General features: G+C 50.0%; 1 protein-coding gene across 1 annotated transcript in view; it reads left to right on the top strand.

The window, feature by feature from the left end:
* The window catches only part of MYLK (myosin light chain kinase), a 181,989-nt gene that overhangs the window by 145,047 nt on the left and 9,718 nt on the right, over nt 1-27,224 (top strand). Inside the window, 7 exon segments of the mRNA XM_029939461.1 lie at nt 3,182-3,214; nt 3,312-3,405; nt 4,690-4,893; nt 10,747-10,964; nt 12,944-13,067; nt 21,897-22,049; nt 24,484-24,607. Coding sequence (XP_029795321.1) covers nt 3,182-3,214; nt 3,312-3,405; nt 4,690-4,893; nt 10,747-10,964; nt 12,944-13,067; nt 21,897-22,049; nt 24,484-24,607 — 950 coding nt within the window.

The raw sequence follows: 27,224 nt of genomic DNA, 5'->3' as shown, positions 1-27,224 counted from the left end.
GGAAAGACGGAAACCGAGTGGTTCACCTCTGCCATTACCACAGCCCTTTACTACTGAAGGCTTGGCTAATTGAACCATGGCCTTTCCCCACGTCCCATCCTGCTCCTCTCCATGTGCCCACTCCCCCCTCCAAGCAGAATGGAGGCAGAGTGAGAAGGAAAAGGAAGATGGGAAACATCTCAGCCGGGAGTCTTGGCCCAGTTCAGAGGAAAAGTTGCCTGGTAACAGTAAGCCAGAAAAGAGGGGCGTGAATTCCCTGAGAATGATCTAGGTCCCGACAACCATACCATCAGGAGAACAGTCTGCATCTTAATTGCTGAGGGAAAGTAAGGCAGAGGTGAAGGGCAGGTGTGGTGTTGGTAGGCAAACAAGGCGGCCAGCTGTGTCATTTCTAACTGGTGTCTGAGTGACTGGGAGAGGCCAGTTCTAAAGAGAACTGCATGCCCTCCCCGGTGCCGCCTGGTACCAGGCCGTCGGAAAGTCCTTATGGACTCACAGCACAGCTGATGCTCCTTCACTAGGGAAATACAAACAGTTCCTTCTAAAGATGCCAGGCCAAGGAAGTCTGCCTTCTCCTTCTTCTCTCGTCCTGCTGCTCACTCCACAGCAGGTGATGGCGTGGGAACAGGTGAGCCATCTCTCAGACAGGGGCACCATGGGCCAGGACGCTGGGCCTCCCTGACAGTAAATGTTGTTATTGTTGGTATTTTATCTCCAAGGCCCAGCCGGTGACAGCATCCTTCTTCACTGACTTGAACCCCTTGGTTCCCCTACAGCCCTGTCTGAAGTGCCATTGTTGAACTGACCTAAACATTTGTTAAACCTATTTATTATTCTTATGGTACATCTCCAGATGTGAGTTCCATATGCCTACAGCCTTCCTTCTATGTGAGGCATAACACTAAACTGTTCTGTCCAAGAGAGTAAGTTCTCTCTACTTATTTGATAAAAGTCTATAACCTTAATCTTACCCTTGGCCATTGTGACTTTTTTTAATGTTTATTTATTCTGAGACAGAGAGACAGAGTGTGAACAGGGGAGGAGCAGAGAGAGAGAGGGAGACACAGAATTTGAAGCAGGCTCCAGGCTCTGAGCTGTCAGCACAGAGCCCGACTCGGGGCTCGAACTCACAAACCACGAGCCAAAGTCAGACGCTTAACCAACTGAACCACCCAGGCACCCCTGATTTTTTTTTAAGTCATATCCGCTACAGACTTTTTTCCCCAACCAGAGAGGCCTTACCATTTCTGACAATCTTCACAAGGCAGCTCTGCCTTTCAGTGGCTTTCCATACCTCCTCTAGCCCCAGGATGACTTCCTAAATGCAGACATCCCTGATTCCAGGAGCAGATGGCTGCAGGTTCTGCCGAGAACAGAGGAATAATACCGGCTTATGGCCAGGGCACAACCCCCAGCCCACCCCCAGCCCCACCCCAGACCCCCAAACTGTGACAGCATTCTGCTGGCCAGGACAGTAAGTTGAGGAACGGGACTCACACACTTGGGTTCTCACTAGATGCCCTGGGGCTTGTGCCCCCCAGAAGGCTGAAGGTCTCCATTCTCCCTGAAATGTGACTCCTTCGTGCCTTCCAGGTGTTGCTCCCAGGTGTGTTCAGATCATCTGTGAACTGACACGGTCACTTTCCACTCTCAAGTATGTGAGCTAGAAGACTGGGCCAGTTAGGCCCCTATCCTGGCACTATCTGTGAAACCCCACCACAGATCTGAGAGTTCCCATCTATCTTATCCTTTATAAGTTTCCGGAGCATTTTCCTTCCTGTGACAGAATATTCTTCCCCATCTCACTTCTGTGTAGTTTTTTTTAAAGCTAAGCTTCATCAACAGCATTGTAAGGACCCTAAACAAATCACAGCTCCTGAAGATTCACCCACATGCTGTCCCCTGTCACACCCTGTCCTCCAAAGGCTTATTCTCTCTCTCTCTCTCTCTCTCTCTCTCTCTCTCTCTCTGTCTCTCATACACACACACACACACACACACACACACACACACACACTCTCTCTCTCTCTCACACTCGCTCTGGTAAACTCTCTGTCCTCCTTCTCTGACTTCTCTCCGGTCTTTGTTCTGTCTCAGGAAACCTGCGTTGGTTCCCTCTGTTAGCAGACCACAGCCCACATCATGACTGAGGAGCATAAAGCGCATCACAGAACATGGCATCCAGAACTAGCCAAGGACCCTAGAAAAGACCTCCTTTTACATATGAGGACACTGGGGCCCAGAAAGGGAAAGGTACTTGGCCAAGGACAAGAAGCATAGTGGCCTGATAGGGACAAACGTATGTCAAAGGAAAGCCTGCAGCTCTGAAGTGGAAGTGTTCCAGTAGGCACCTGCCTGTCCCCTCACACCCCCCACCCTGCCACTTACGGCTGACACATCCATGTGAGCAGCCGGCATGCACTGCTCATGTCCCTTCTCGCCATACCTCTTAACACCTGCTGGTTTCATTGTGTGACCTCACCCACCTCCCTGATGTGTTCCAGCATTTCCTTTAAGACCCAACTCAAGGGCTCCTTCTTCCCAGAATAATTGCTCTGACTTTCTAATTGCCCCATTTCGTGTCTACTTCCTACATAGGTATATGTATATTTGTACTATGATATCATGTGCTTGATTATAGAACACTTGTAATGGATATTTCTAGGATGTGTGGTTTTGCCTCCTCCACTAAATTATGAGCTCCAAGAAAGGAGCTCTGTGCATTTTGATTGTATTCCCACAATACCTGGCAAGATACCTGGTCTGGGCCTGGAATCCCATGTACTGTTAACATCAAATGGATAAATAGATTTGATACCAAGAGCAATTTATGTTGCTGACTATCGAGCGAGAGCAGAAAGGTGCTGTAATGGTCGTGTGTAGGTTCTGAAAGTCAGAGCCTGGAAGTGCTGTGAAGCAGGCAGTGTCTCGGTGACCACGAGGTTACAGAGGAAAGATGGAGGTGACAGACAGTAGAGACACTGCTAGGTGGGGGGAGGAGGCCAGGGCCTACCGGGGTGTCCATGCCCTGCTGTAGTGGGGACTGGCCCACCACATGGCCGTGCCCGGAGCTCTGGGCTTGGGAAGGCCGAGGTGTGACGGAGCCCACAGCATGTTTGCTCTCAGTGGGTCTTCAGTACTAATCACCGTGTCCTCTGTGTCTGTCCCTGTCTCCCCCCAGAGCCAAAGGACGAAGTGGAGGTATCAGATGATGGTGAGTGCTGGCCACCTGTTCTTAGGTAGACTCGAGGTGGGGAGGGGGACGAGCGAGGAATCTGATGGCTCTCACTCACCCCGCCCCTACCCTGCAGATGAGAAGGAACCTGAGGTCGACTACCGGACGGTGATTGTCAATACTGAACACAAAGTGTCTGACTTCTACGACATTGAAGAGAGACTAGGCTCGTAAGTGGTGCAGGAAGCACCTTCGCAGTCCCCAGGGTGGGGGTGGTGCAGATCCCATCGTTAAATTCCATGCCTTGTCCTCCCAGCTTTCCCTGGGCTCTGCCAGCTTCCCATGCTACGGCCGCCTGCAGAAGCAGGAGGTGCTGACCCAGGCAGCACCCCAAGAGAGCATCCCCAGCCAGGGCCCTCTTAGGAGCTCCTTGTGCAACTGGCTCAGCTCCATGAGAGTCTCGAGCAAGCCCTTCCTTTCCTGTGCCACCCTCCACTGGGGCCAATAAGTGACTGGATCTGGTCACACTGTCCGAGGCTACCATCCATGTCATCTGCAGGAGTCAGTCAAGCCTGATCAGTCTCGCTGGTCAGCAACTGTAGCTTTGCTGCATCCGTAAAACGCACCCCCTTGAAAGGCCTGCTCTATGGATCTGGCCCGCACTGTTTGCTCTGGATCTCCCCTGTAGAGACCCCAGCCCTGAGCCCTCATCACAGCACTCCGTCCCCTGGGGCAGCAGCACCCAGGGCCAGCTGTCTCCTGCTAACTATCCCTGGAGGAGCAGGGTGAAAGGAAAGGGGATGGGGCTCAGGTTTGATTTCTAGGAAGTCTCTGGAAAAGAAAGGAGCAACACCGACCTCATAACAGTTCCGCACGAGGAGCCTGCTCTGTCCACGGGAGCTGTGTCAGAGGACCACCTCACTCCCCTCCCCTGCAGCGGACAGCAGGGGCCTTCCTGGGCTGTGTCCAGGGGACCAGTGCCGGGCAGTGGAGTGGAAGGAAGGCCGCCACTGAGGAGTTCTCTGTAGTTGGGGAGGACTTCCTCCACCCAGCTTCATGGGTCTGTCTTCAGGGAAGGGAAGAGAGGTCCATCAGCCAAGATAGAGGCCTCAACCCAAGGAGGTGATGCCCTGAAAGAACAGCAAACCAGGGAGGTGTTTGGGCAGTGATGTGGGCCAGGCACAGGCTTGGGTGACAGTGAGGGAGAGGAGGTTTGCCTGTGTTAGTGCTTCATGATCCAGAGCAGGGGGTGGCCGGCTTTTCTATAAAGGGCCAGCTAATGGCTGGTTTTGGTTCTGTGGGCCATGTCGTCTCTGTCGCAACTCCCACCTGGCCACTGAAGCACTAAAGTGGCCCTAGGCAGTGTGCTCACCCATGGGCGTGGCTGGGTCCCAGTAACGCTGTATTTCTAAAAAGAGGTGGGCTACATTTGTCCCATGGGCCACCGTTTGGCAGCCCCAACTTAGTGGAAAGCTTGGCTAAATTTGCCTTTCCTTTCCTCCTTTCATTTCCAGTGGGAAATTTGGACAGGTCTTTCGACTTGTAGAAAAGAAAACTGGAAAAGTCTGGGCAGGGAAATTCTTCAAGGCATATTCAGCAAAAGAAAAAGAGAACATCCGGCAGGAGATCGGCATTATGAATTGCCTCCACCACCCCAAGCTGGTCCAGTGTGTGGATGCCTTCGAAGAAAAGGCCAACATCGTCATGGTCCTGGAAATGTGAGTGGTTTGCTCAGGGCCCGAGGGCCCCTCACGTGTGTCCCCCACCACCGCACCCAAATCCCTCTGCCTCAAGATGGAAAGCCCTGCAGGTGGGGCTGTGACACGAAGGACACTCCCCAGCCCACACGGCCAGGTGCCGCCCACTCAGAACAGCAGATCTGTGCTCACTTGTGGCCCTAACCCATGACCACCACCCACCGCAGCCCCTGCTCACTGCCATAACAGATGGGCGGATCTCTGAGGACCCCGGCCCCCTCTCACCCTCACCTTCCTGTGAAAGGGCCAAGGTTACCCCTAGGCTCCTTTCGTTCAGGGGCATTCTCACCTTGAGGTAGCTTTGAGGTGGAAGGGGAGGGATGGAGCAACTTCCTGAATGGCCGTCAAAGGAAGAGGGGCCCAGGGCTGGGGGCTCAGGACACAGGAGCCGTAACCCTTGCTTCTGTCCTCCTCCGGCGCCCTGCATGCCACCACCCGAGTATGCCGTGCTCTCCACTGCTCACTCAGCAGAGAGTGGTGCTCTCTGGGCTGGGTTGTAGGTGGGCAAAGCATGCGTCACATGACCTCCTGCCAATGCTTCCTGGGATCATTGGTTTCCCCTAGTCCCCATGTTCCACATCGCTCACCTCTGAGCCACTGGCATGCATGTGCACACACGCACACAGGGGCACATGCGCACATGCACACGTACAAACACAAATGCACACACCGCTCTCAGTAAGCCAGGTGTCCCCTGCAGAGGTATCTGTGTTTTTCAGACTTTCCTTTCCTTTTTTTTTTTGTTGTTGTTTTTAGGTTTATTTATTTATTTTAGAGAAAGAGTGAGAATGAGCAGGTGAGGGGCAGAGAGATGGAGAGAGGGAGAATCCCAAGCAGGCTCCCCACTGCCAGCACAGAGCCATATGAGTGGCTTGAACTCTTGAACTGTGAGATCATGACCTGAGCTGAAATCAAGAGTCAGATGCTTAACCGACTGAGCCACTCAGATGCCCCTCCTTTCCTTTTTTTTTTTTAAATCAGAGTGTTTTTAATGTGATACAATCACATCAAAAAAAAGTAAGAAAATACACAGTGGAAAGTTCCATTCCAACCCCTGTTCCCCATCTACCCTGTTTCTACCCTCCACCACGGCCGCCAGTAACCATTTTTATTTATTTCATTGTTTGTAACCTTCCAAAGTTTCTTTATGAAAATATAAGCATATATATATATTTTTAACATTTCCCACCTTTTCACACAAAGCTAACTCGTACCCACTATTCTGTGTTTTGCTTCCTTTCGTTCAAGAGTTCATCTCTGTATGAACCGCTGTGCGCTTCTCAGCAGCCGGTGAGCCTCCTCGCTCGCTCTGCCCCGTGGGATTTCCTCCCGTGCACAAAGCAGTTTTCTCAAGCAGTCTGCTTCTGAAAGAAGGTTTCACAGTTTCCAGACCTTTGCCTTTACAAATAAGCAGTGTTTGTAACCTTGCACTTACATCTTCTCACACACGCCTGTCTACATCTGTAGGGTAAATTCCTGGAAGTGTGGATGTGCTAGATCAAAGGATATGTGCATTTGAAATGTTTAGAGCTATTGTGAAATAGTCTTTAGCATCCTTGAAGCTCATCTTGAGCCTTGAGACCCCCAGTCCTTTGGACAGGACTCTATCAACACCTTCTTTCCCAGGAAAGGTGAGGCCAGTGAGGCTTCCCCAGGCTTGAGGTGTGACCCTCTCTCCTCTCTCTGTGATGGCTTTGGTGTGTTTCCTTTTGGTTTAGGTACACTGGGAAAAGCTGTAGTGGGTTCAAAGCACAGAGTCCAAAGTGAATCCAATAAATCTCCCGTCAGTCCAGCTCTGCCTGGTACCTGTTGTGTGGCCTTGAATCAGTAACTCAGCTTTGCCAATCCTTAGTGTTATTATCTATACACAGAGGATATAAGCTGCGTCATGAATAACGTGGGGATTAAGTGGAATAATGTATGCCAGGCACTGTGGTGTATAATAGGGACTTAATAGTATGATACATTGACTTGTTCTATGTCGTAGTCTTTTTCTTCACTTAAAATTATTTTGTGAGCATTTAACACACAACTAGGTGGTGTGGAACAAACCCTACAATTCAGGAAAGCTAGAGTCTGGTCCTATTACTGCCGAGCTGTGATTTTCTAATTCTTAAATCTCTCCAGCTAGGAGACATATTTGGATTAGACTCCCTTTTGGTTCTAAAATTCAGCAATTCTGTGGAACTGTAAACGATTCAAAGAAAAGCTGCATTGTATCTTAGGATAGGTTTTCAGCCCCAATCTAAGCTTATCTCCCCACTCCCAGGCAAGAGTAGCCCGTGTCTGTGGCCTCACTGATCACACCCTTCCAATAGCCTTGTGGGCTGCAGCATTTCACATTTATTATAAAACAGGTTGCTGGGTCCAGGCAGTGTGGGCATGCGGGGACATGCGAAGAAATGCCTTATGTTTAGAAGTTAAGCCTTGGGCAAGTTTGTGCGAGAGGGCAGGAGGGGGGCAGGAGGCAGCCAAGCCTGGGTGAGGCCGGGCAGCAGCACCAGTGGGCAGAACACCATACTTAGCGTGGAAATGTGAGTTGGCAAGCTGGATGGAAAATGTTGGGAGAAAATGTAAGAAGGCCTCGGCTGACCTGGCTTTCATCGCTCCTCCCCACGTCTCTCCCAGGGGCCGGAGCAATCTGACATGCACAGATCGCAGATGAGTAAAGAGCTTGCCCCTTGATAGGAGCCCAACTGAAGAAGTGGGAGCACATTTAGCCTCAGTCTGTACTTCCCCTCCAGCTTAGACAGACTCAGCCACGAGAGGGCAAAGGCTGGCTTGCAGCGGTACCATTTGGTCTTTTCCTTGTTTGATGGAGAAACTGAGATGAAGAGAAGGATAATGCCTGGTGATGTAGAAAAGTGAAAATATCTTCCAGGGGGCCCTCCTTCAGTTCAGCTGCCTCAGACAGTGAGAAATCAGAAGTAATGTGTGCCTTCAGCCTTTCTGACTTCTGATTATGGGACAGGCCCCCACCTTTACAACAGTGTTGCCCGGACACGGGGGTTCCCTCAGGCTCCTGGCCTGCCATCTGGGCTTGTCCTGTGTTCAGGACATTCCAAGTGATGGTGGGACCCTCCGCACTGAAGCAGAAGTGCGATTTAGGCCAAGTCACCCACCGCCCATCGCACTCTTGTGCTACCATTGGCTAAATTTTGCAAAGAATATTCAGCGAGGAGTAGAGGGTTTGGGCGTTGAGTCTGGAGTCCCCAGAACCACCATCCCTTCTGGCTGCCAGTAATGGCTGGCCAAGGTCTATAATTTGGGGAGTGATTTTGATCCCTTGGGATTAGGTAGACTTGGGAGTAGGTATTCACTCACTCGCTCGCTCACTCACTGTTCATTTATTAAGCATACATTTTCTCTGCCCCAGTCCTGGCATTATCTCATCTCTGTGGGAGGCTGCGTCTTTCCACCCACCATCTTGAGTATTTTAAAGAGAAACCTACATAGAACCATTAATCCTGTTTACATAATCCCTTCCATCCTAGAAAATGGACCCCACGGACAGTTTTCAAAATACATTAAGTATATTTGAGTAGGTTTGGACCTATTTGAACTTGTATTGAATAGGTTACCTCTAGAAATGCAGTAGTAATTACCTCCGTGGCTCAGATTTCTACTACACGTTGCCTCAGACATTCCTAAGAACTCTGAAAATAATGGTTGCTTGCTTTTCCAGAATATCCTAAATCTAAAAGCACACATTTTGGGGCACCTTGTCAGTGCCAGATATTTCCAGGTATAAATAAAGTCTAGAGATGAGCCAGACTTTTCCACACGTATTCGCAAACAAGCATAAGCCAAGGCAGGCTTGACACAAAAGCCACAGAGATGAGACCATGGAAACCCAGGAAGAAAAAGATAATTTCAAATGGGGAAATCAGGAGTGATTTCTCAGAGGAATTTCTTGGTGAATTTCATCTGGCCTCCCAAAGGTGGAGACTAGTTAATAAGCTGGAAGCCTGTATTTCCTGAGCTTGTCTATCGTAAGAATTATCTGGCTAACATATGGATCCTCAGATCCCTCCCAAGATTTTCTAAATCAGAATCTTCAGGGATAGAGCTTGAGAGTCTGTATTTTCAATAAGAGCCCCAACTGGTTTGGGAAGGGGGGGTAATTATAATATTATTCAGCACTTACTGTGTGCCAAGCACTCTGCAAAGCACTTTACTGTATTAAATCACTCAGTCTTCACAGCAACCCTGTGAGGTGGTGCTGTTTTTATCTGCATCTTCCAGATGAGGACATTGAGGAACAGAGACAGTTAAGGATCCCAAGAGACCTGGAAATGGGGATTAGAATTTGACTTGGAGCTTTGATAGAGAACAATAGAAATGGAGGGCTTTAGTACAAAGGCGCCACCTGCTGGCCGCCCAGGGACCTCCTGCTCTGTTGGTTCTAGGGCGTCAGTTCTAGCGTCCCCAGTGGCCACTGGCTCAGCCCTCTCTGGAAGTGTTGGTCATGGACCCAGAGAGGCTGTGGTGTGTTGGGCCCCATGCTGCATCCCTGTCTGTCCCTCCTTCAGGGGTCAGTGACAAGATCCACCTGACTCACCACAGGTTGTCTAATGGTAATTAATATGTGCTGAGTACCTACTGTGTGTCAGGGATGATGCTTTACAGAAGTTCCTTCATTCCTAACAATTCTATGAAGTAGGGACAGGTAAAAAAAAAAAAAAAACAGGCTTCAGAAAGGCTAAGTAATGCGCCCAAGGTCACACACCTTGTAAAAGGCAAGGACAGGATCCACACTCAGCTCTTTCCCTTCTTCATGATGGCTCCCCATAGAAGAGGAAAGGTCCCCTTTCGCCCCAAAAGGAAGAGGGAAGGCCCTCGGAAGAAGACAGGCCCAGAAGGAAGCCTACTCAGCCTTGTTCAGCTGGTGGACTTATAGGCCATTGCAGAAAAGACCTTACTGACATCTAGCTGCTATAAAAGTCACTAGCAAGATGCTTTAAACTTTCTGAGCAGCAAGGAAGGAAGGTGGGTCAGCGGGCTGGGACAGGGGAACAGAAAGCACCCATGCAACTCAGGCAGCAAGGCCATGCCTTTGTCCTGAAGGGCGATACGCTGGCTGGCTGTAGCCTCTGGGCCAGTCCTTAGCAGAAGATGCCCATTGTGGGCTCCAGAAACACCACAGTCAGGATCCAAAGTCTCTCCAGGCAGGAGGGTGTACCATGCTTCGAGCCTGAGCAAGGGAGCAGGTGTGGAAGGAGTAACCGATACTGTAGGCCTGGCCAGAGGAGGCAAACTGATCACAACTGTGAGTGGGTTACAGCCGGTGAATTTTAGAAAATGTGCCAAGGCTCCTCATTACTGAAGATACCTTTCTGTTCCTGGCTATGCAGAACAGATGCTTATGGGTGCTGTGAGTATTTCAAGCTTCAGTTCCTGTGAGAACGAGCCCTTACACATCTGTCGTCATTACACACCCTGCCTGTGGTTACCCTTTGTGCTGAGGAAACGATGTGTAGATCTCTAGTTCATGACCACCTCTGAAACTGCCCAGCCCAGATGCTCCTCTGAGTCCCCCAGCAGCTCAGCTCAGCGGACACAAACAGTGTCCCCCGAGCAGGGAAACCAGGAGGCCCTGGCCCTCCTCACACAGTGGAAACAGGGACCAAGGTCACAGGGCAGGGGACTGGAACTCAGGAAGCGGCAGAAATGCTGGGCTCCTCTTAACCTGGGCTTTCCTGCCAGTCCCCCTGCCAGCCCCCCTGCCCCATTCGCAGCCTGCTCTTGGCCAGACCCTCTCCCAGCCCCGGGCCCTGTGATGCTGTGAACTAACCATCCCTTCTGCTCCCGCAGCGTGTCGGGGGGTGAGCTGTTCGAGCGCATCATCGACGAGGACTTTGAGCTGACGGAGCGGGAGTGCATCCAGTACATGAGGCAGATATCGGAGGGCGTGGAGTACATCCACAAGCAGGGCATCGTCCACCTGGACCTCAAGCCCGAGAACATCATGTGTGTCAATAAGACAGGCACCAGAATCAAGCTCATCGACTTCGGTCTGGCCAGAAAGCTGGGTAAGGCCATCCGCCTGGTGGCCGTTTATGTCCCACACACTGGGCAGGAGAGGGAATGCCTGTGTTGGAGTTAAAATCAGAGACCATGGGGGCGCTGAGGCTCAGATCCTGCCCCTGACACTAAGTAGACTTGACTGAGAGTCTCAAATTCCTTATCTGTAAAATGGGGTAACAGTTATTCCCCACCTCATAGAGCCGTTGGGGGGGTCAGGTGAGTGAACAGAGGTCAGGCAATGCAGGCGGCGCCTTGCAGAGTGAGCACTGTATAGGTGTCAGCCATTTATGAGTGTTGTTGCTGTTGGCACAGTCCCCTCCAGCTGCCATTCTGGTGCAGCAGCACATTTTGGCAATGGTGCCTGTTGACATCCTACCCTGCAGTTTCCAGAGCACTTTCTCATACTTTCATTCGGTTCTCCCAGCAATCCTGTGGGCAAGACAGGGCAGATTTTGAACCCTGGTTTATAGATGAGGAAACTGTAGGTTTGCTCAGTAGGTCCCACCCAGACCTGTCAGGAGAGGTGATGGGGCAGGAACAAGGACCCTGGAGCGCGTTCGGGGTTCTCTGAGGCCCCTCTGCTATTCCTGTCCTGGGTGGGTGGGGAGATGGAAGAAAGTAGTAGGGACCTTTCTACCCAGCCCTGAAGCCTGAAGCCGTTTTGGTCCATAACCAGCCGCCTCACACCCTGCCCACACTCTCCCTGCCCCTGTGGCTCTTCGATGTCTTAGCAACAGCCTCCCCTCTACCTCCCCACCGCTGCCCTGTCAGCAGGAGCCTGAGAACTGGCACAGCCTGGCCTCTTACCGCCCCGGGGGGAGTGAGTGCGGGATACTCTGTTACAGAGAGGGTGCTGAGGGAGCACGGTCCTGCCAGGCTTTGGCTTGCCTGGGAATCGGTGCCCGATGTGGGCACGGGAGCCTGCCCTGCTCTGCCTGCTGAGGGCCTGGTGCAGGGGCAACAGCCGGTATACTGAGCCTGCCTTCAGGCATGGAGCACTCCTAATTTAAATGAATAGGGCACCGCGGGCCTCAGGAGCTCACAGTGTCAGAGCCCAAGGGACACGACATGCAGGCTCCCTTGGTGAGAGATGTGGAGAAAGTCGTGTCTCCCACTACCTGCAGAACTGGGACGGGCTAACATGTGGCAGGAAGGGTTCAGCTGGGAGCTGGAGCAGAGCTTTCACATCTGAAGACCGTCAGGTGGTGTTTGTCTTGGAATATTTGTTGTGGACTCTGTCGTTGAACAAGACCGGGTGTGGCCCCCATGCCAAAGGTGTCCCGCCCACACCTTTGTTGATGAGATTCCCCCAGAAGCTAATACCCGTGTACATCCTACTGGGCATCTCTGGTCCTTCAAGGCTCAGAGGCACCCCTACAGGGTTAAGGTCTTTCCTGGCCATGCTCCCGCCAGCTCCTGGGAGGAGACAGGACGTTCTGTGTTGAAAGGCGTGGGCGGGAGGGCATGGCTCAGAGTGGGACCACCTGGGTTTGGGTCCTGACCACCATGCGAAGGATTCCTACATCACACATCTTCCCCGGGCCTCGTTTTCTTCCTCAGGAACATGAAGGTTATACCTCCCTCAGGGTTGTTGAGAATATTAAATAGCAAAGTCCTTGTAAAACAGGCAGCAGGGTCCATAGAACTCAGTGAATGTTAGCGATTATTGCCAGACACAAGGTACAGTCCCTTCTTCAGGAAACTCATGGAAGAGACAGACACATGGAAAACCACTTGGGGGCAGGGGCTGTAACAGCCTCCTCCCCCGCCCCCCACCCCAGTGAGTGTGCAGTTTGTCAGTTTCGCTGGCGCATTGATGCCCGTGTTTACAAGGAGGCCGGGTGTCTCTGTCCCATTCTTGAGGAGAAAGCAGCTGAGGGCCAGGCCATGTCCGTGTCCCTCCCAAGCACACAGATGGCATTCGCTTACCACAGGTTGGCTCCTGAATGTTCTGGAAACTGATCTCTCTCTGTCCTGGTTTCAGAGAATGCAGGATCTCTGAAGGTCCTCTTCGGCACCCCAGAGTTTGTGGCACCTGAAGTGATCAACTACGAGCCCATAGGCTATGCCACGGATATGTGGAGCATCGGGGTCATCTGCTATATCCTGTGAGTCTCAGGGCATGTGGGGGAGAGGCGGAGAGCACCAGAGGGGTGCCCCCAGGCTGCCCTGACATTGAAGGGGCCAGGATGGGTCATGGTGGGAGCCCACCCCAGAGTGAGGAGGGCGGCAGCTCCTATCCCCTTCCCACTGGCCTGTCCTACTCCTGATTTCCTGAAGAAGGCAGCAGCCCATGTCGCCCTTCTGTAGGAGTGGCTAGCGCTGACACTGAGACCCCATTCTGGGCCCTTTACTGTCCCTAATGCTGGACAGGCTGAGGCCTTCGGTCAGGAGGTAGAATGTGCCTGGTGTAATTTACCCTCACTTGTGTAGGTGAGTCCCTGGAGGCAGGGGGCCAAGGTGGACATCTGTGCGTATCATCATTATCTGCAGGAGATAGCACCCAATCCTCATGGCAGGGGGACCCCAACTGCCAGCCTCATCCCTGAGCCTAGTACATGGGCCAGTTAATAAGCACTTTTGATGATAGAGCCTTAAGTGGAGCGAGCAGACAACAGAGAGCCACACCGTAGTTAGAATTGGGAAATTGGGTGGAAAATATGAAGCCATTTCAGTTAACGATGCTGGAGAAAAAGAGGGGAGGCTCGAACGCCTGGGGGGCTCAGTAGGTTAAGCCTCTTGATTTCAGCTCAGGTCACTATCTCTCATGGTTCATTCCTGAAATCAAGCACCGCATCAGGCTCCACACTGACAACTCAGAGCCTGCTTGAGATGCTGTCTCCCTCTCTCTCTGTCTTTCTGTCTCTCTCTCTACCCCTCACCTACTCACACACAGGCCTACACTCTCTCTCAAAATAGGCTTAAGCAAAGAAAAACAAAGAGGGGAGGCCAGTAATGTGGACCAGTGCTTTGTAACAGTACGGTGCATGAATCACTCAGGCCTCTCCGTAGGTGGCAGGTTCTGATTCAGAAGGTCTGGGAGACCTAAGAATCCACATTTCTAACAGGTTCCAGGACACCAGTGGTACCACTCCAAGGCCGACACTGTGAGTAGCAGTCTCTGGAACACACCGTAGTGGGATCTCAGTGATTTGGTCACTGAAACCCCAGGCCGCAGATCGTCAGTAGCCACAGAGGCAGCCCCTGATCTTAGGTAGCGACACACAGTAATGGGATGGTCTCTCTGAAGTGTGTTCATTTTGACAATATTATTTTTCATTATTGATACAAACAGAAATTTTTAATGTTTTCATAGAAAATTTGAGGAAGACCTAAGAATGCTTTTTTAGGCCCTAGGTGATTCGGCTGCACAGCCACGGTTAGGAGCCACTGTTACAAAAGTGCTAGCGGAAGTGGAGTGATTTTGTGTGTATGCCTGGTGGCTTTTCCACATGCTCCGGAGTTTGATTCTCATTGTGGCGTGTCAGGACAGCCTCCCTCAGTTAAGCCTGCGTCATGGACTCTGTACCCCAGAGAGTCATCTTCCTCCCTGCCCAGAATCACGCCACCACCTCCTCCTCCTCCCCCAGAGCAGCGGGGAAGAAACTCCCTGGCCAGGAGGGCATGTGCCTGTGCCCTCCAACCCCAGGCTCACTCCGGGAGAAAGGGAGCTAATGAGTAACGAAACTGCACTCAATCTGTACTGCTAGCTCCCTTGGTCAATAAGAAAGAGCAGGGCAGTGCGCCCAGTCACCCCTTCTGGGGTTGTCCCAGGCTGCACGGTGCTTACTCTGGATTTCTGGCCCCAGGGGAGAGACCTGGCACTTGACAAACTGTCTTCGGTCAATTTATTGTGTCCACCTCTAGTTGTACTGTGTCCTGGATCAGTCCCTGGGTCCCTCTGCAGCCATCAAGATTTGCATTACTGGGGGCATCTGGGTGGCTCAGTCGGTTAAGCGTCCGGCTTCGGCTCAGGTCATGATCGCACGTTCGTGTGTTCGAGCCCTGCATCAGGCTCTGTGCTGACAGCTCGGAGCCTGGAGCCTGCTTCAGATTCTGTGTCTCCCTCTCTCTCTCTCTGCCCCTCCCCGCTCATGCTCTGCCTCTCTCTGTCTCAAAAATAAATAAAACACTAAAAAAAAAAAATTTTTAAAAAAAGATTTGCATTACTATCTCCATCGGTTTTCCCACTGCTGCACGTGGGATCATCTCCCACAGATTTTCACCTGGGCTCCTGTTCTGATCCTCAGAACAAACCTAGGAATGAATCGAGGCAGGGATTTGATCTTTGTTTCGCTTGGAAGTAACCGGAGCCAAGGAAGTACACATGGCTGCCTACTTCCCACAGTCCTGGAGGGTGACCAGCCTTCCCAGTTCACCCAGACCTGATGGGTTGCCCAGGATACAGGGCTCTCAGTGCTAAAGTGAGGATAATCCAGGAAACCAGGACAGCCAGTCTCCCGACTGGTCAGGGATGGGGCAGTGCCTGGACTGCCCTTAGATCTTCACAGTGAACACTCCTGTGTAACCTGTACCCAGGCTGCCCCTGCAGCCCTTCCCATGCCCCTCTCAGTCACTGTCCCTCAGAGGTAACCATCATCATCATGTCTAACGTCACACACTAGTTTTGCCTATTCTTGAACTTTATGTATGCGGAAGCATACAGTGAGTCTGGCTTCCTTTGCTCAACATGGTTTATGAGACCCATTCATTTTATCGTATGTAGTTGTAGCTGGTTCATTCTCGGTGCTGTGTAGTATTCCGCTATGGGAACACGATCCAGTCTATCTATCCATTCTACATTGATGGGTTTTTAACATGCCAGTTTGGGGTAGTTCAAGTATTCCGTTACATGTGTTTTAGTGAATGCATTTATGCATTTCTGTTGGATGTATAATCTACAACTAGAATTATTGAGTCATAAGTGTATTTTAAAATGCAAAGACTTTTAGGTAGAGAAACATAATAATTAATGTCATATTGCTTTACTAGATTACTTTTAAAGCTAAGACCAAGAAATAGGGGAGAGCTTTGTGAAATGGGGGGAAAATAATTTTGATGAATGGGGCACCGTACTGAAGGTGTTTGGGTAGCAGGGTGTGAGGAGCAGGGGTGTGTGGCAGGGAGGCAGGTGAGGGCCGGACATGATGGACACAGGCCGGCCCTGCAGAGCCTCCTGCAACCCCCCAGCATCATGGTTCCTGCGTACCCCACTGTGGGATGTTTCCTGTTGGCTCTCACAGTGGGATTGAGGCCCGGCAGCTCCTCTCCTGAGTGAGGTCTCTCAGCAGAGGATGTGGCACCCAAAACCAAATGTGGAGCCAGTCAAATGGCTTTTTTCAGACCCTGCTTTGCAAGACTCTGGAGCTGTTGCTGGAAGTCCCTAGAAGAGGTTCTATGGCAGCCCTCATGTCCCCTCTGTCCATTGCTTTGGAACTTGGTTGTCTGTCTAACAGCCCTTGTCAGGGCCACCTCCCACATCTGTACCAGAAGAACCCTCCATCTCCTTTCTGGGGCCAGTGAGAGATAGGGAGGCCAGGGAGATGTGGAAGAAATAAGTGATAACTCATTTACTACTCAACACACATTTGGTGAGTGCTTCCTAAGCGACGAGCTCTGTCCCTGTAGGCTCTCCTGACTTTGTTGGAGGAGCTCCCGAAACCCCTCAGGGAGATCAAGACAGATCCTGTTCTGGCACTGGAGACCTGGCCTGGTGGCCCTCCCCAGGCTTTCTAGGCAGAGTGGAGATGCAGGGGCTGGGGTTACGGGCCCCCTCCCCTCTCATCCCTGATTCCAGAGCAAAATGGTAGATTCTGTAAACTTCCTGGAGATTCCTCTGTTGTTAGCAATGTCCATTTGGTTTCCAGCAGGAGAGAGGACAGGAGTGCTCTAGGCCACACTTCAACATGGAAGATGTTCTAAGCCTTGCCTCCTTTTCCAAGACCCCCTTTCTTTCCTCTCCCCTATTTTCTGAGGATTTAGTGTTCCCTTACTGCCTATGGAGATACCAGAACCCTTCTTCACCCCTACTCCAGAATTCCTTCTCTCTCTCCCCTGCATCAAGTCAAGGTAGAGGGCAATTACTGCTCTGTTTTCTCCCTACCATCTTCCTGTTGGGCTCAGTGACAGATTTCCTATTTCAGCGCATTTGTTGAGCACCTACTGTGGTCCAGAGAGCTGGGGCCATCCCCATCCAAAATGTAACTTCTGGGAATATCAGCCCAGTGAACGAGGGAGAAGGCCCAGTGCCCAAGCATCAAGTACATACTCAGACTTGGGGTTTGGTGCAGGGCTCTTCAGAGGGAACACACAGCCCCACTAAGAGCTGCCCCTGCTCTCCCAGACATGCTCTCTGATCGCAGCTCCTGCCACCTCCAGGTGCGCTGGGCCCACACCAACCCGCAGGGTTTGCTCTCCAGAGCGGGGGGCTGTGCTTAGCGTGGCTAACCCAGGGTGTCTACGTTCTAGGCCACTGCACAAAAGGATACCCCATTCTTCCACTGGGACCCGCCCAGCCCTCTCACATCTTCCCACCACACCAGGGAATGAGTACCTGCAGGCTAAAACGGGACAAAGACTAACCCCTTCCTAAGCACTCAGTAGCTCTGCTGGTAAACATGTCGTCTCTTTCAACTGGCCATTGGTGCAGTGGGCTCACCTGCTGCTTGAAAATCACCATGAAGAAAGTATAATGCAAGAGGTATTTCTGTACCTTTCTCTGGGCATCAGATTCCCTGGGTGAAGTTTTGCTTCAATGAGAGAGTAAGAATTAAGAAATGAGAACACCCTACCGTCATGACTTCTCAGCAACCATTAAAAATGAATGTGAAGACTCTGTACACACTTGTGAACAATGTCAAGGGACCAAAAACGTGAAGCATCTAAAAACTTGCCCACTCTGATTATAGTTTTGTAAGAGCCAGATAAATCCATTGGTTATGTTGGGGAGGAAGACAAACTTTCCTCTACCTTTTTAGGTTCTTTTCTTGGAGGCCTGTAAATCAACCTGACAAAAGACAGATTAGCAAGAGGCAACAAAAAAAAGATACATAGGCGTTCACAAAGAAATGATTCAAGAAGGTGTTTAGATTTGGGGGCTGAAATACTATTTTAACAAAGAGCAAGTGATTGTTGTTATAAGACAAAGGAGAGGGATTTGGGGCTTCTGGAGGGGGTAAGTTGTGAGAAGGTGACTGGGAAATATATAGTAAATAAAGGTTGTTTGGCAAGGTCTGTTAAGAAGATAAGGGAGAGACCATATTTACAAATGCAAATATATGTCACCTTTCTTTTTATTTATTTATTTTTTAATATTTTATTGTCAAATTGATTTCCATACAACACCCAGTGCTCTTCCCCACAAGTGCCCTCCTCCATCACCACCACCTCCTTTCCCCCCCTCCCCCTTCACCTTTCTTTTTAATGTTTATTTATTTTTGAGAGAGAGAGAAAGAGAGAGACAGAGCATAAGTGAAGGAGGGGCAGAAAGAGGGAGGAGATACAGAATCTGAAGCAGGCCCCACACGGGGCTCAAACTCACAACTGTGAGATCATGACCTCGGCTGAAGTCAGACCCTTAACCAACTGAGCCGCCCAGGTGCCCTGTTAATTTTTGTCACCTTAATAAAGAGAATTTATTGTCCTGCTTTTAGAAAGCAGGACAATCGTTATGCTAAAACAATCGTTATGCTAAAGTGGCATATTTTGGAATGGCATACTCTGATCCCCTTCAGGTAGGAAAATGAGATAAAACTAGGAAGATAGGTGGATAGTTGTGTTTTTAATGCTAATGTTATTATGTTTGTTGACCGGGTTGATCAACCCAACCATACATGATCCTTATGCAAATTCCAGTAATAAATAAAAAGTCCAAAAAAAATTTTTTTAAGATCCTGCCAAATTCCACCACCAAGAAACATTACTGAAATTCCAACACTCTCTTTGTCATAATGCTCTGAATATATTGCAAGTTTTATTTTAGAGACATACTCTTTAACAGGAGGAATTCTGTGGGCGCTCAGCAGGCAAGGAGTCAGCCAGCACTGGGGGGGTTCAGATGGATGGGCTGCCAGGAAGGAGGAGCGCCAGAATGAGGAGGCTGTCCCCAGCTGTGAACTTGACAGAGATTCAGCCCTATCTTTGCAAGAGTACAGCCCCTAATTAGGAAAGGAGGTTCACCGAAGGGGACGTCTCAGCATTCCACCGCAGCCTCCTCTGCTCTTCCTGCAGAGGTTGGAATGCTGCAGGACTTTCCCCCTCTTGGTTTCAAACGGAAAATGTAAAGACCGGAGGAGGCAGATAGCTGACAAGCAAGAGTCAGGCTGTTTCTCCATGGGACTAGCTGAGGTCTCACGGGACCAGGATCACAGAGATGGGGAGAGCTGGGAGCTCCTAGGAATTCTGGCTCAGTATCCTTGGTGTAAAAGGGGGAAACTGAGGCCCACAGAGTGGGGAGTGAGTAGCACATAACCCCACAGCCTCAGGAGTGGTAGGCTCCCACCATTTATTCATGGTCATGTAACCGAGAATAATTAGCCCCCTGCCTTCTTCAAGCAGAACCGAAATAAAACATTTAAATTTTTTTTAATGTTTTTAATTTATTTTTGAGACACAGAGAGAGACACAGAGAGAGACAGTGCAAGCAGGGGAGGGTCAGAGAGAGAGGGAGACAGAATCCAAAGACAGGCTCCAGGCTCTGAGCTAGCTGTCAGCACAGAGCCCGACGCAGGGCTCCAACCCATGAACCGTGAGATTAATGACCTGAGCTGAAGTCGGATGCTTAACCAACTAAGTCACCCAGGCGCCCTCGAAATAAGATGTTTTAATGTCATCTGCCCAACTGTTACTCTAAAACACCAGAGTATTGACTAGGGCAAGGTCACTCACTCACATTGCAAAAGCTTTCTTTCTTTTTTTTTTTTTTTATAAAATGTTTCACCAGAGGGTTCCTCCCGTGACAAGCTCACCTCACAATATTTCAGTGGGTTTTGTTTTACAAAACTTAGTTTTCAGGTGCTATTAAATTTCACAAGCTGAGGTCTTATGAATGTAGAGACAGTTCCAGAGGGGTTCATGTTATTGTCTAGGATGATGGATTCATATGAATTTGGGGGGACAGGGACACTAGTGTAGTCTTACTTTGCAACACTGATGGCATGAGGGCCCTGGATCTATCTCAGGGAACTCGGGTGGGATCAGGGCAGGAGCAGCTACATAATTTGTAGGGCCCAGTGCAAAATAAGAAGGTGGGATGATGTGTTCAAATATTCCTGCGAGTTTCAGTATGACAGCAGAGTATTAAACCAAGCTGGGGCCTTCTAAGGGTGGGGCTCTGTGCACCTGCATAGGCCTGACGGCCGTGAGGCTGGCCCCAGGTTCGGGGGGAATGGGAGGGGGGTGGCTGGCATGAAGAAGAGTGAGAGGTGAGGCCAGGAGCTGTAAATCTGTTCTACTTGGCTTTCAGATACTTTGTCTTCCAAATTTCATTTGGCTTAAACTGTTGGTAAATGTGTCATTGCCGAGGTCACAGCTTGGTGAGGCAGTGGGGGTGAACTGTACACAGAACTGTAAAATCCACAGTCATGGATGGAGCCCCTTCCTGTGGACCATGCCTCGTGCCAGAGCGGTAAACTGTGATTTACTTCCCCGTCACGAGGGTGTTTGCGTAAAGGAGCAGTGAAGATCTAGGCTCTAGATGCCTGGGTTCAGATATCACCAACTGAATCCTTGGGCAAATTACCTAACCCCACTCAATGCCCATTTCCTCATCTGTTAAAGTAAAGAGTTGCCTGTGTTTTAGGGTGGTGTTGAGATTGAATGAGTTTGGGGCACCTGGGTGGCTCAGCTGGTTGAATGTCCAGCTCTTGATTTCAGCTCAGGTTAGGATCTCATGGTTGTGGGATCAAGCCCCACGTCAGGCTCCATGCTGAGAGTGGATCCTGCCTGGGATTCTCCCTCTCTCTCCCTCTGCCCCTCTCCCCTGCTCATGCTTGCCTGCTTTCTCTGTCTCACTTTCTCTCTCTCTCTCTCTCACATGAAAGAAAAAGGTTTAGAAAAACGGAATGAGTTCATCTATTTTAAGCTGTTTGCCCAGTGCCTGGCACACAGTAAATGTTTGGTAAATATTTGCTGCCACAATGATGTTGATGGAGGAGAAAAAGGAAGAGGAGAAGGTGACTTGTTAAAAGTGGTGACTGCTGTATGGTGTAGGTTCTCTATCATACAGAGGAGGGAAATGTGGCACAGAGAGACTAGGAAATTCTCCAAGATCACCCAGCAAAGGAACACACTGTGCTTTTCCCTCAGCTTTGGTATCTCTTATGGAAGCTTTCCAGTTTGGCCTAATTGTCTCAGGCTTACTGGTGTCGACAGATTACCAAACGCATGTTGTTGATTCAAAGTCTACTGATTGTCCAAGCTTGAGAAATGTCCCGAGTGTGCTGGCCCTCTCATTGGTGCGGGTGGCTGTGAAGATGACAGGTAGAAGCGGGCAGGGACAGCGGGTGCAGTGGTGAGTGCTGTACCATGTGACCAGTGCCTGACGAGGATGGCCGAGACGATGGGAGCCTTGGAGAAGGTTCTGGGCTTTGGGGAGAACAGAGGACGGGGAGGAGGTGCCCTGCTGTGTACTGTGGAAGCTGTACACTGAAGTAAATTTCTTCTCTTCAGCCTCACAGGAAGGTGGTGACAAAAGGCAGGTGACATCGCAGAAGCACAGTGAGCACTGAGAAGAGGCTGGGCCACAGAAGCCTGGGCAGTGTACCCTCTCCTTTCCTCCAGTGGGAGGAGAGGCAGGCCCAGGGGTGTTATGGCTGCAGGGCTTCGAGGGTCCTGACCTATGACCTCAGCACTCCCTTGGGGGAATCATCCCACCCTGCCCTTCCTGCCATCAGCCACTCCCCCCTTCATTCACCTGCTGTCCTGCTTTTATCTTCCAGGGTTAGTGGACTTTCCCCCTTCATGGGTGACAACGATAACGAAACCCTCGCCAACGTGACCTCAGCCACCTGGGATTTCGATGATGAAGCCTTTGATGAGATCTCTGATGATGCCAAGGATTTCATCAGCAATTTGCTGAAGAAAGATATGAAGTAATGAGTTGAGATTTCCATCTTGCCGGCTTCCCCACTGCCTGGACTGGTGTCCAGAGGCAGGGACCTCCTTTGCCTGTCGTGGGCCCCTCCTCACTGAGGAGTGGAGGGCGGGCACTGCGAGAGCAGGGGAGGGGTGGGGTCTTCCTGGGTCCCCCTGCTCCCTGGTTCCAGACACTCCACTGGTCTTTAGAAGCGCAGAAGCCTCATTTGAAAAGCAGCACTTCACCCATGTTGCAGGGAGAGGGGCAGCTTGTTGTGTGTGAATATGGACAGCCCTCTCTTCTTGTGTGCTGTGGCGGGGAGCCATGCTGAAACCGCAGCCCCTCTTCGGAGGTTGCTCTGGGAAGTATACCCTGTTTGTGGACCTGATCATACCCCCAGGCTATTCTGGCGTGGTGATTTGCCATATCGAAATTACTTAACCTTCTCCAGATGGCCAAAGTGGGGCTGTGATTTCAGACTGCTGGCTCCGCCCTCTCCCAGCCTGGGCTCTGCCTCCGCCCCACCCCCCACCCTCCACCCTCCACCCTCCACAGTGCAGACAGCGAGGTTTCCCCCTTCCACCTTGGGGGCTGCCGGGGGCTGCCCTTGTGGTTGGCGGAGGAACACATAAAACATTGTGACTGGTGGACGGCCTGAGGCCGGGAAGGCAGGTCAGAAACGCAAGGCACTCAGTAAGTGTCCCCATGGGAGAAGAGTGCAGGTGGGAGGCTAGAGTGGAGTCCCTGGGTGAGCACTCTCCCCTAGAAGGAACCTGCCAGATGACAGCAGGGAGGCAGGAGGCTGTGCCAGCGGGGAAAGCTGGCTGCCCAGGGAAGGGAACAAGGGGCTGTCAGGTGGGAGGAAATGGCTTGTTGGGTGCACCCCCCACTGTAAACAGGTGGCCAGATGAGGCAGGGCGTGGCTCCAGGCCCCCCTCTCCGTTCCCAGGCAGCATTTGGCACCAGGGAGCGGTTCTACACTTTGCCCTAGAAGGGTGGTATTGAAATAGGTCAGGCACGGAGGATGAAAAGGTGAAGGGCTGCCTGACTCCACAGGTAGGTGACTGCATTCGCTGGGTGACTTTACGGTGCAGGCTCCGTCCTGTCTGCCTGGCCCACAGATTCCTGAGGCTACCAGTTATCTTGTCCCCCTCTGAGAGAAACCCCTGTTTGGGACCAAAAGCATAATTGCTTTAAAAAAAAATTGTGTTGGAAGGTCTCTCAGATAGCTCTGGTTTTCTCATTATGTGTCCACCTCTCAGTCCTTTGTAGCTACCTCAGGCCGAACTCCTCCAGAGGCTACACCCACACTCCTTCAGTGAGGCCGCCTTAGTGTTTTGCTCTCATAGCCTCTGGAGTAGACATTACCCAGATAGAACCTGGGTGTTGTGGGGGCCTTGCTTCCCTTCCAGTGTGAGTGATCCTTGCTTCCAAGATGCTTCATGGAGATGCAGACCTCCTGCCTAATTACCCTGGTCCAGGATGGTGTTTGTCCACCAAGCTTCATTCACTGAAGATTTGGTAAATGTGGCATTATGGATATATCCATTTTCTCACCTGACCTTGAATTAATTCAGTAATGAGCTGTACTGACCCTCTGTGCTCATAAAATGGATTCTCCAAAGAACTGATTTCAAATGTCAAGATAACTCGATTCCTCTTGAACTTAGCATCTCTGTAACCAGAAATCTCCACCTATTGGCACTTTGAAAAATATTTTTCTATTACAAAATTAATACATGTAAGCTGTAAAAAATTTGAATATAGGAAAATTAAATAATTCACGATCCCTTTATCTAAGGATCACTACATTTTTTCATACTTAGCAAATTTACTTATCTTCATTTTTCTATACGTGTTAGCACTTGGTTCTTTGGGCTTTATTAGACCTATTATAATGAAGGTGATGGCCCTGAATTGTTTCTAGATTCCCAGAGCTTTCAGAGAGATTAAATGAGTTTGGGGACAGTTTGTAAGGTTGTCATAATGTATAAATTATAAGCGGACATAGTTCTCAGTTTTGACAAGGAAAAACCTGATACTCAACCACATCACAAGACATGAGAGCTCAGTGATTCTTAGATATTTAGGCCTAGTGTTTTACCCTTCCTTCCACAGTCCCCTCCCCCACCCTCGACTATCATTCCCAGATACATTTGTCCTCCAGCACTTACACATCTTAGACCCAAGGGCAGGTCATGAGACTCTAGCTGCTTACTTGGTGGTTAGGCCTTAGCACTAACCTATTCTGGTCTAGTCAGTGTTACCCAGACTAAGCGAGGAAAAAGGCCAAGAACACAGTGACCCTGATCATGGTGGATGGACTGGGAGCAGAGAGCCTTGGGCTCTGCCCTGTGTACCAAGGACAGGTGACCTCCCATTTCTGATCTAACCAGCAGTCTCTGAGGTCCCCTCCTGCTCAGAAATCCTCTGATCTCTGCCTCCATCAGAAACCGCCTGAACTGCACCCAGTGCCTTCAGCATCCATGGCTAATGAAAGACACCAAGAACATGGAGGCCAAGAAACTCTCCAAGGACCGGATGAAGAAATACATGGCAAGAAGGAAATGGCAGGTAATGAAGACATCACTTTGGACTTGGGTGTTGCCTTTTACATTTGCCTTATTTAAGCAACCCTCAATCCAAAAATGTTGACATCTATTCTAAAATAGCCTGGGACCAAGATTGACATTTCATGTCTTCTTGGCTAGGGAAAAGCAATGTCACCTTTAAGACTATTTGGCAACCCTGGAGAATGTGATCTCCTTAAAGGTAGTGTGATAGGCTTACATTTCTTTACAGTGAAGGAGAGGGCACATGATCTACAAAGAGAGATACCGTCCCCACCCTCCCCCATCGGGAGACTGTATGTTATTACTGTGTGTCCTTGGGCAAGTGACAACCTTACTATGCCTTCATTTTCTCATCTGTAAAGTGGGGGGTAATACTGGTACCAGTGTCACACAGCACTGTTGTGGGAAATATGTGAGATAATCTTCATCTGGCCTTGAGCACTGTGCGTGGCACATAGTAAGTGTTCAAAAATAACCCCAGTAGCTAATATATGGAGCGCTGGCCATATGTCAGGGAACATTCAAAACACTTTCTATGCAGTGAGTCTTTTAATCCTAGGAGGCAGGTACTCTTATTATCCCCACTTTTCAGACAAACTGAGGTGGAGAAAGGTTAGGAACATCACTGAGGATCATGTAGCTAGTAAATGGAAAAGAAGGATTCAAACCCAGAGCCTGGCTCCAAAGTACAGTCTTAACAATGACACAAAATTGCCTCTGATTATTAACAGATGCATGAAACTGTCATCCAAAACCACAGAGAATTTGTCATCAGCTGTTTTATTTTTATTATCACTATTAGTATTACAGAATTCCTGGGCTACTGGAGGGTACATGGTTTCTATATTCAAGGAATAGTGTAGCAGGGTACCGAAGCAAATGGACATAAAAGGACACGATGCACACCAAGAATCGTAAATGATCAGTATAGCCTTCCATACCCATATATGTGAGTGTAGATGGGAGCCAGTAGATATATGGAGCTAGTCACACCAGAGCTGGATGTGGCTGTGAGGAAATGCTGCCAGGGGCAGAACTTTGCAAGTGGTCATGGAAACGGGCTGGCACAAGAGAAGAGGGTATAACCGCACAGACAGAGGACAAAGCTCAGAGGACCTCACCCTGATGGGCGCACAGTCCTTTAGCTGGGCGGTCGGAGGGGGCGGGGGGAATTGGGGCATGTAAAACTTGTCTGTGTGGCAGAGAAAAAGGAGATCTGTGTTTTCGAGGCACCTGGGACACTGATCATTTACCATACAAGATGACTAAATCTTCAAAAAGTTCAACTTTACAGGGAGGATGAGAGGAGCAGAGGCAAAGGGGGGGGCTTTTGGGTATGTGTGTTCAAGGGATCACCTGCCCGAGTGGCTCAGTCAGGGCTTCCCCACGATGGGAGTCGGTTGTTGGTTAGCTCCCCTGGTGAGGGCTTAGATGGACCTCTGGCTCCCTCAAGTGCCACATGAGTCAGAACACCTGTGCCACTTCCCTTACCCTCTGGTATCATTAGAATTCAGAATACCTGATGTTCTTAAAAACAAAACAAAAAGGAGGCCACAAAATCTAAGTTGCCTTTATTAATGATCCTATGGTTGGTAGATCTCAAAGAAATAGTGGTACTTCTGGTACGGATAGGGTGGCTAGTGGGGGTGGGGCAGTCCTCAGTGCAGTGAGTCTCTTTGAGTTTTGCTTGGATGGGTTAAGGGGCAGCCTTGTCCCTTCAGGCTCTCTGGGAGCAATGACATATCTATTGATGAACCAAAGCCAGGAGGGACCTAAACCAGGGGATAGGAGCAGAGAAAAGGAAATGGGAGAGGAAATAAATGGAATTTTTTAGCCTAATGGGTCAGGGAACCATAATATGTGCTGATATTTTAAATTGCTTAAATTTTTTTCTTGTTGTTTACAGTGTTATTAGCCATAAGTTTTTCTGGAAGTGAGAGGAGAATGAAAAGGATAGCATTCAGAGGAGAAACCTTAATTTCCTATATTTTTTTAAATGTTTATTCATTTTTGAGAGAGAGAGCATGAGTAGAAGAGGGGCAGAGAGCGGTGGGGGGCGGGGGGCTCACGAACTGTGAAATCATGACCTGAGCCAAAGTCAGATGCTCAACTGACAGCCACCCAGGCACCCCTGATTTCCTGTCTTAATAAAGGTAGCAGCATTTAGAAATGTTTTTTCCACAAAAATAGTGGTTAGGTCTCACAAAATTACACACAAGTCTATAAAATCCCACGTGGCATGTGATTTCCCTCAAGTCTAATTTCACTGGTAATGGTTCAATAGCATCTGAGCTTCCACATTTTTTACACCAGATACCAGGACCTTAACACACCGGGACTAGGGGTTCCCTCCCAGAGCAGCTGAGGCTCTGTGTGATGGGGACCAGAGTGCTGTGGAATAAAATGGGGGGGACTTTGGTGGGGGGAGAGGGCCAGGCCAGATACAGGTGGCCCAGAGATCTCCACAGCTGCATGAAAGAAGGTTCCTTGCTATCATTCTGGTGTGGTTTCCATAAAAGGCCCGGGTGGAAGGAACCAACGTGAGAGCAAATGCCTCCAAGTGGGGCACCATGTAGATGACTAATCATAGTATTGATCTTAGAATGAAGTTATTCTGA

Source organism: Suricata suricatta, chromosome 5 (assembly GCF_006229205.1).
Source record: "Suricata suricatta isolate VVHF042 chromosome 5, meerkat_22Aug2017_6uvM2_HiC, whole genome shotgun sequence".
Lineage (NCBI taxonomy): Eukaryota > Metazoa > Chordata > Mammalia > Carnivora > Herpestidae > Suricata > Suricata suricatta.
The sequence above is the reverse complement of the archived record's forward strand: the minus strand, read 5'-3'. Positions and strand labels throughout refer to the sequence as shown.